At 49.0% G+C, this 9,349-nt stretch overlaps 1 protein-coding gene across 1 annotated transcript; it reads left to right on the forward strand.

Moving 5' to 3' along the window:
- OTOP3 (otopetrin 3) lies at window positions 1–8,984 on the forward strand. The gene is made up of 7 exons (XM_071573533.1): window positions 1–131; window positions 1,718–2,113; window positions 3,172–3,308; window positions 4,051–4,109; window positions 4,706–4,824; window positions 5,431–6,362; window positions 7,074–8,984. Exons 2-7 carry the CDS (start codon window positions 1,729–1,731, stop codon window positions 7,242–7,244), a joined length of 1,803 nt encoding a protein of 600 aa, XP_071429634.1. The 5' UTR covers window positions 1–131; window positions 1,718–1,728; the 3' UTR covers window positions 7,245–8,984.
- The last annotated feature ends 365 nt before the right edge of the window (window positions 8,985–9,349 follow it).

Raw genomic sequence — 9,349 nt, forward strand, 5'->3', positions numbered from 1 at the left:
GAGCTCCTGTCTGCACCTGGGCAATCAGAGACTCCTGTGTTTTCCAGTGGCACTCCAGCCACTGGTTTGCTATCAGCTGCATCCGAGGCTGTGCCAGCAGCAGATCCCTCTCAGCAGGTGGCTGCAGGCAGGTAAGGGCTGGGTTCAGCTGTCCCACACAGCTGTGGGGTCAAGGGGTTGGGTCCATCGCTGTGTGCAGCCTTGTCTGGGCACTTGGATATCTCCTGGTGCAGCCTGGTTGGGTTTCCATCTGATTTTATGCCTCTCCCTTCCCTCCAATGCAGAGGAGTTATGGCGTTAGGGCAGGGGAGGGAATTTCCTCCTGTGCTACTAAGCTAGGAGAGTTTTGGAGGCAAATGGGGAAGATTTTAGGACTGATCTCCACTAACAGAGTTTTGGAGCCAATAGGGGAAGATTTTAGAATCAAGTTCCACTACCAGAAGTACCAAGGAATTTGGGGCTTGGGGGTTCATTCTGGGACACAGAAATAAGTCCTCTGCTTCTATGGAGAAGTCCATCCTCTCCTGATGGACACTCTAAACTCATCAGCTCAGGCAGAAATGCTGAATCCCTGCTGCCAGCCACAAACCCCAGGGAATCAGCTCACCACAGAGTCCCAAGGGCAAGGGCAGACAGAGCACCTCAGTGCACATGCCAAAGAAGAGGGAAACACTAAATTTCAACCCTTCTCAAAAAATTCTCCCCCAAAGTCCCAAGACTGCATATCACAGAGTCTTTAAGGTTGGAATATAACTCCCTCCACCCTAGAACACATCTCAGGGATCTGCTTTCACTCTCTCCACCCTCTACTGCAGACAGAATCCCTGGAGTGAAAGCACCTTTCCATGTACCAATTCTCTGGAGAGACTGATCTTGCCCAATTGCTGATCTTGCCCAATGTGAGCAAGGAGATTTCTCTCTCATGAGCAATATGGTCCTACAGAGATTTTCCCAAAAGGTGGATGGAAAATCTCCCAGGCTTGGGATGTCTACCTGGACCAAATCCTCACCCTCCTCTGTGTCAGTCTGCTCACAGCCCCGTGCTGCAAGTAGAAAAAGAAAGAAAACTGGGTATTGTGTCCCAGTCTCAGCCCGCGTTGGTGAGGGGTTGGATCTTTTTCCAGCAGCTTAAATCGAACCACACTCTGGGGTTTGGGATCCTTTCTTTATTCTCTCAAGCTCTGCCACAATTTGTGCGACCATTCATGGAGGGTGGTGTAACTCTCACAGCCCAAAAACACAAGAAAGAGTTTGGAGCCATCAACTGAAAATCAAACAGTGCTGAGTTTTAGAGCAGGTCTGAGCATGCATTGTATTTCCACCTAATCCTTATGGCAACAAAGGGAAAGGAGGAAACCTGAATCCAGGGCTATGTGTGGAGAAGCTGTGAAAGGTGAGGGTGGGAACTGTTTGAACACTGCTGGTCCCAACAGCTCCAAGTGCTGGTGGGGCAAGGCAGTGACATCACTCATTTTAATGCAGGTGTCTGCGGACAGGTTTTGGCAGAAGGGCCCTGCAGTGACTGTCCATCAGGAAATTTTTAGTGCTTAACCTGGGCTAAACATCAAACTCTTTGTCCCTTCATCCAGCTTCTGGAGAGGGAAGGGGAAGCTGCGAGGCAAGGAAGGGAAGTCACCACACAAGTGGCTCTCCCAGCACAGCACACAGCCTCTATCTCAGCTTGTCCCCCCTTTTACCCTCCCCTTTTTTCACCCAGGCAGATGAGCCATGGCTGGCAATAAAGTCTCCAGGCCCTGCCATCACTGCAAGAGCAGGTCAGCATCTGCCCCAACAGACACCTCCAAGATCCACTATGAGAAGTTCTGGCTGTTCCGTCACTGCTCGTCAGTGCAGCAGAGGGACAGGCAAGCTCAGAAGGCTGGGCAGCTCTTCTCGGGGCTGCTGGCCATGAACGTGGTGTTTCTGGGCAGTGCCTTCATCAGCAGCATGATCTTCAACCACGTGGCCATCACGCTGGCAGATGTCTGGATCCTGATATCCATTCTCAAGGTCCTGTGCCTGTGCTGGATTATCTACTACCTGCTGGGCACCAGCCGGCAGCCACATGCTGTGCTGTACCGGGATTCCCACGCCGGGACCATCTGGATCAGGGGTAAGTTCTGCTTTTATTTCTCATCTCATGCCTTCTTCCCATGGCTTGGAAGAAATTTCTGCCCTACTATTAGAACAGCTAGAAGCCACAGGTTATATAGTTAGGGCATTCTGAATCTCCTGGTGACTTGTCAGGCTGGCAAAAGGCAAGGGCACAGTGGGTGCCACAGAGCAGCCAGGAAAGCCTGGAATGGGACTTCCCTTCAGCCTCCAGTTCATCTTCACTCGATGGTCCCTTCCCTAAGAACAATCCAGACATATCCCACCTACAGCACAGCAACTGAGCACCATGGGGAAGACAGGAAATGTTTTAGGCAGGACCACTTTGCAAAAAGTGAGAGGAGAATCACCATGTTTACCCTCTAAAAGCGTCAGTGACCCCATGCCACCTTCGTCCTTGTTTAACATCACAGCCACCTTGTTGCCAGGGAAGAATTCCTGCCCAGTGAGTCACACCCCAGCGACACCCAGGCTTTCCTGGGAAATTTCTCATCAGTATTTGCCCTACTTTGAGAAATTACATTTCTTCAAGCAGTCCTGCCTTCGGTCTATTATTGGAGTTCTTAATTAGTCATGATCTTGTTAACTAAGCATGGAGAATTAAAGGGAAGAAAGCTGCAAGGTACTTGAGTACCTAAAGCTGCAGAGAGACGCCAAAGACAAAAGGGAGAAACAAGCAAAGTGTCCCAGCTCCTGCAGACTGTGCTGCCACAAGCCTCAGCAGACCTGTGCTCATCTCAGTTTTCCTCCACAAATAGTTTACCTCTGTCACTTCAGATTGCACCGAAAAGCCCCAACACCCTGTTCCCACCCTGCATCCAAGCACAAGAAAACACCTTGCATTGTCGCAACATCTTAAACCAGTCAAAGCCCAGGAATTCCAAGTACAGGAATTAGGCTCTCCTTTGTCCCCTTCTCTTCAAAATCATGAGAATTCCAGGCAGGAATGCTTCCAGCTCACACAAATCCAAGCAGCGTAACATCTTCAGTCCCCAGCCAAGCCCAGATGCTCCACAGACACATCTTTGTTTATTTACTGGTGCTTTGCTGTTTGCCCAGGGTCAGTGCTGCTGTTTGCCAGTTGCAGCATCCTCCTGAACGTGTTTCACATTGGTTACAGCACAATCCTCATCCACTGCAAATCCAGGGTGGAAATTCTGTTCCCCAGCATTGGAATCGTTTTTATTTGCACTCAGGTACGCACATTACCCTTCTGAGAGCTTGCTTATTGTCTCTGCCCAATTCCTGGGAGCCCAAAGGGTGGGGGGAAGTGAGGAGGTTTGGGAAAGTGCATGCAATGAGTGCCATGAGCACTGAGGGCACAAAAGTGTTGTGCTGTTTCAAATGTTATTTGCAGTCCTTGTGTACCACATTGAGAGACACAGGAGTGAAATTCAGAAAGAAATTACTCTAGAGATACCTGAGATACCTTAGAATCCAGAGGAATTTGCTTTGAATCAAGGCAGGGAGAGAGGAGAGAAAATTTCAGATTTTGTCAGAGATTTGTTTGCATCAGTCTGAGCCCCAGCCTCTCTCTGTATTTGCCAATCCATTCCTCCAACAAAATCCTTTGCACACAAAGATATCTTACACTATTTACAGCTTTTACTTCAATAGCAACCCTCTTCTTTCCACGCCCAAAGCCTTATTTGAAAAATGAACTAGTTCCCACCTCAGCAGCAAATGCCCACAGGTACAGGCCAGGGGAACACAGAGCTCCAGGATGTACATTCAGTGCAGGCACACACATGCTGCCCTCACCCAACGATGCCAACCCCTGCCTCAGCACTGAGGTGCACACATGTCCCTGCACCCTTGCACAGAGGCTGGTTTGCTCCCACTTGGAGCTGCAGCTTCTTGTCTACCTGTCCCTTTCCACCTCGTGTGCAGATGGCTGCCAGCTGAACCCTGCTCACGTCATCATTGCTACATTTGCAGGCTTATTTTCTGTGGCATCACTCTAAGGACTGCATTCAAGTCCAGCACAACTTCACCAGGTAAAGAAAAGGAGTAAAACTGCCTTCTACTGCTCTAAGAAAACGCTTCCTTTCTGCCTGTGATCTCCATAATTACTCCTTGTTCCTGCTACTACTGTCTTCATCTGATCCTACACAGACTCTGGCTCACACAAGAACCAAGATATGCCTTGACCAGACCCATCCTCCCTCTGCTGTCCTGGGCTCACCAAGTCCCTTCAGTTTTCCCTTGTGCCTTGGACTTCTGCAAAGCTTGTTCCTTCCTCCCAGATGTTTTCCTGCTGCCTGGCTCAGTGAGCAGCTCACAGGGTGGAGAATGAGGCAGGGTGGTCTCCCCATTCCTATCACTGGGAGATGCCTCAGCTTGGGCCAGTTTCACCAGTGAGCCAAGCACTGCCTGCCCTGCTCCTTTGGAAATGGCTAACTGGGAATGTACTCAGTCATGTTTGTGTATGCAAAGTCACCCCCAATGGCCACAAGCAGAGCAGGCACAGACACACGGTATTTGCACAAATCTGTGCATGGATCAGCAAGCTGCGAAGGGCAGCACCACATGGCAGGTGTACATGTGAGTAGTGAATCATCTCCACTGTGCAAGTGCCTGTCTCTCCTCCCAGGTGTGGTCTGATGCTGACCATTGCCACCAACCTCCTCCTCTGGCTCCTGGCTGTGACCAACGACACCCTCCACATAGAGATCGAGTCTCAGCTCCGGGAGGTGGAGCAGCGGTTTGCAGGCAAGGCAAAACTCCTTTTTTACATCCCTATTTGTGTTAGGCTGACACAGATGACTTCTAGGGAGACAGCAATTCTTGATCTCAGCAATTCAGGTATCACCAGTTCCCCCAAATGTTGAACTTCCCTATTATTGGAGTTTGTCTCAAGGAGATGTGCTGTAAGGGGAGAACATCTTCACCTGAAGGGCAGGAATCTGCTATGAAACCCTGAAACTGCTGGCAAGGAAAGAAAAAGTCCACTATAAATCAGCACTTTTGCTGATTTTTACCTGTTAACTACAAGCACAAGATGGCCAGAGTAGAAGTGTAATTGCTGTGCTCTTCTTTCTGAGGATATAGGGGAAGAAAAGGGCAAACCAATATTCCAAGGGTAGAGCTAGTGAAGGAAGAGGTGTCTCTCACCCAGTCCATGGGTGGGAAAAGATATCTGCTAAACCCTGTTATTCTGAAGCCTCACAGCCTTGAGGCCTGAGCAGTAGTCACTTAACTTCCTACTGCTGTTTCTGAGACAGATGTTGTGCCTGCACATGAGAAACTCCCAAAGACAGCCATGAAATCCAGGCCATCTGCCTCCTTAATTGTTGCCTTCCTCTTCCCATGCTCCAGGCAACGAGACTACCTTGTGCACGTGCCCAGACACGACCATCTGCAAAGTCTTCCAGAAGGGCTACATCCTGCTCTACCCCTTCAACACCGAGTACTGCCTCGTCTGCTGCTCCGTGCTGTACGTCATGTGGAAGAACGTGGGGAGACGCATCAGCCACCACCACGTCCCTCACACCAAGCCCAAGTTCAAGCTCCAGGGGGTGGTCTTTGGGCCACTGCTGGGTGCAGCTGCTGTGATCATCGGGATCTGTGTCTTCATGATGTACCAGATCCAGATCACTGGTTTGGTCCCCAACCGCCAGATCTTTGTCATGTATTATTCCTACTACATTGTGCTCCTGCCCCTGATGAGTGTGGGTGCAGCAATTGGGACAATCATCCACGCCCTGGAAAAAAAGGAGCTGGACACGCTCAAGAACCCAACCCGCAGCCTGGACGTGATCCTGTTGATGGGGGCAGCCCTCGGACAAATCGGCATGTCCTACTTCTCCATTGTGGCCCTCGTGGCCTCTGACCCCACAGACCTGTTGAACAGCCTCATCCTGTCCTATTCAGTCCTCCTCATCTTCCAGAACATCACCCAAAATGTCTTCATCATTGATGGGCTCCACCGACAGCACTTTGTAGCCACAGCTGAGGCCAAACACACCGGACCCACTGTGCAGCACGTGGTGGCTGTAGAGCCACCTGGGGAAGAGGAAACCACAACAAGCAGCGAAGAGGAGCACACCCAGATACCTCCTGGCAAGGAGGAAGACGTTAGAGAAGTGCAGAATCGTGAAGGCTACGACCAGAGGCGGATAAGCGTGCTGGAGCTGGGACAAGAGATCCGGAAAGCTTCCATGTCCTACATCCATAGCTACTCTCACCTGAGCTGGAAGAGAAGAGCACTGAGGGAGATCTCATTCTTCTTGGTTTTGTGCAACATCATAGTAAGTATTGTGCTTTCTGCTATGTCACAGCCTGGCTGAGCCACATTCTTTGTCTTTCTCTTGGGCCACTACTCCAGACAAAAAAACCTTTGCCCACCAAGTTTCAGACTTCTGGTGAGGCAAGTCAAGAGAGGTTTTGCTGTTAATACCTCACTCACATAATTAGGAGGTCTTTCTTTTAACCTTGGAGTCAAACATGGCTGGGTTTCCTGGGTGCAGGAAGGAGACTGACAAAAAATCATTACTTGCCAAAATTTTAGCCTCAGAAGAAAAACAAACATTAGGCTCATTAAGGATGTTTCATGAGAAAGGTGGAGAAATGTGAGGCACCAGGATTAAGTCTTTGTAAACATGAGTCTCCAGGCTTGAAACTCACCCCATAAAGTACACTGTGCTCTGTGAACTTGAATCAACACTGCAGCCTTAATTAAGTGAAAAAAAAAACTGTCCAAGGAAACAGTAAAACCCTGTAAAGATGCAGCAGGCTGGGGCAGAATGAGTCTGTCATTAGGTTTCTAGGAATTTGACAGGATTTGACCTATAGCAAGGAGTCAGCAGCGTTAATTAGAGGATTTTCCTTCTCCTCCCTGGCAAGGAGATTCCTCTGATACTCCTGAAATCTTCCACATGAGCCAGTGCTGAGATTAGAGTGCAGGTAGGGGACAGTTTGCCATGCTCTAACTTGTGTTTCTTTTCCTCACACCTCTTTAGCTGTGGGTCATGCCCACGTTTGGGGGTCATCCTGCCTTTGAGAATGGACTGGAAAGGTCATTTTATGGCTACTCCACCTGGTTTGTGATTGTGAACTTTGGGCTCCCCCTGGGTGTGTTCTACCGCATGCACTCAGTCGGGGGGCTCCTGGAGGTCTATGTCACAGCCTGAGCCACGCTGGCCCCCCACCCCAGAGGCTGGGAAGGATCAGTGATGCTGAACAAAGATGCAGTAAGCAGCAGATACGCATGTGGAAGCTTTTAAGACTTTTTTCTTCAGCTTCTGGTTTGACTTCTCCTTGCACATCATCTCTGCGAGTTTCAGAAGAGGAGGTTGTTTCATATTATCTTTTTTCTCCATAGAGAATAGACTAAAAGCCCATAAACAAACTCTGTCTGCTCGAAGGATCATGCAAGCAGTCAGCAGGCTGCCAGTGTATGCTGCACAGCTCCCACTGAGATCCTATTTACCAGCTCCTATTGAGATCTTCCAGATAAAAGAATGCAAGAGCAGCCTTCAACAAAAGCAACAAAGACTGACCCACACTCCACAGAACTTCAAAAATCCACAGTCAAGGGCTGCCAGCCCCACCACTGCTCAGCAACCCACCATCCTGCAGCACAGAGAGACTGATCAGACACACCAGAAGCACCTCCAGCCACAGTCACTCAGAAATTATCCAAATATACATTTATTTTCAAAAAAATGCTGGGAGTTCAGAATAGGGACTATTTCTGTTCCTGGTGCTGACATCTGGCACATCAAGTTGTGACTGTCCTGTGGGAACCAGCCTGAGTGCCAAGCTCCTGCAGCTCTCAGTGCTGATGAGGAGGAGAGGCCTTCAGACTTGCCCCAGTTCAGTGCATTGTTTCCCAGTACCAAAACCAGAAGCTACAACATGACCTTGCCTTACTGAGAAAAAACACTTCTTCTCCTTACAAGCACCCCCAGAGCCTCAAGAAGCAGCAGTATTGATCTTTACTTACCGTGCATGGTGTTATCACTGGTGTGGACTAGCCAAGGTCCCACCCTGGCACACACGGATAGTTCAAGGGTGAGCTCCTGCCAAACCCACTGAGATACCCCCCACCCCAACACTTCATCCCTCACCAACGCTTTGCACATTCACAAACATTTCCCAAGGTCTCTGTGTGCAAGGGAACAGGGATGCACAGAGAGGTGCCTGATCAAAGACCCGTTAGAACGTGTTCTGTAGGGGATGCTTGCTTTGAAAGCACATGGGAGAGCAAGGGGCTTGTCACTATGGGTCTCAAATACAGAGCCTGATGAATGGAAATAAAGAGAAGTTGAGTTTTTGTGTGTGTCCTGTGAAATCTCAGGGTCTTCTCTGCACTCACCAAAGAACAGGCTCAAAGTCAACTGGCTTGGATGGGTCTTGTGTTCAGAGGTCGGCCATGGCCTTGAGCAACCTGGTCTAGTGGAAGGTGTTCCTGATCATGGCAGGGGGCTGCAATGAGATGAGCTTTAAGGTCCTTTCCAGCCCCAACCATTCTGTGATTCTGTAAGATTTAAGACCAGACCTGTTGTACAATCAATCAAAATCTTTCATGGCCCTTACCCAAGGCCAAGGCAGCACAGAACAAAAGGCATCCTCATTATTGCTTCTGTTCCTCTGTAAATCAATCCCAGAAGCAGTGTGGGTTTAGGATCAGACCCTATTTATGGGAGGGATTTTGTGATTCCCTAGATAAGCAAACTCCCAAGACTGTGACAAGAGGTAGAACTGGAATTAGGATTCAGCACTTGGGCAGTGATAGCACCTTTCTGTGAAGCTCTGAGTGAGACTGACTACATGAGCATGAATTTTGCCCAATAAGTGTTTGTACTTAGGCCCATGTCAACAGAAATATGTAATGAGAAATAACAGCTGGAAAAATTAGGCTTCAATAAAGTTAATAAATATTCTTGTGTCACTGTTTGTACCATGGGATCCACAGGAGACACTTGCTAAGGTCTGACCTCAAACCTTCCCAGGGACTGACAGCCTGGGGACAAGCAATGATGACAATTCGTGACCTGGATTTTACCTGCAGTGTAACAGATAAAACAATGGTTTAAGTTACCAATCCTCCACAGAGCAGGTGACTTTGGAGTGAACCTTGAAAACATGACTGAAGACACGATTAGCATGGACAGGAATGAAGCCCATCAGCTCCAACTCTTACCCACAGCTCTCTATGTCCTTTCCTAAGAAGTCCCAGGGCCAGGATTCCTGTTTTACAGGTCTCAATTGAACAAAGGTTTTAGCACATGGT

The sequence above is a fragment of the Pithys albifrons genome, chromosome 19, assembly GCF_047495875.1.
Source record: "Pithys albifrons albifrons isolate INPA30051 chromosome 19, PitAlb_v1, whole genome shotgun sequence".
Taxonomy (NCBI): Eukaryota; Metazoa; Chordata; class Aves; order Passeriformes; family Thamnophilidae; genus Pithys; species Pithys albifrons.

What these genes read in the sequence shown, in the direction of transcription:
- OTOP3 (XM_071573533.1), top strand. Translation starts at nt 1,729, where the DNA reads ATGGCTGGCAATAAAGTCTCCAGGCCCTGCCATCACTGCAAGAGCAGG. An exon ending in GTCCAGCACAACTTCACCAG is followed by an intron (nt 4,110 to 4,705) that starts GTAAAGAAAAGG and finishes CTCTCCTCCCAG; the next exon opens with GTGTGGTCTGATGCTGACCA. An exon ending in TGGTTTTGTGCAACATCATA is followed by an intron (nt 6,363 to 7,073) that starts GTAAGTATTGTG and finishes ACACCTCTTTAG; the next exon opens with CTGTGGGTCATGCCCACGTT.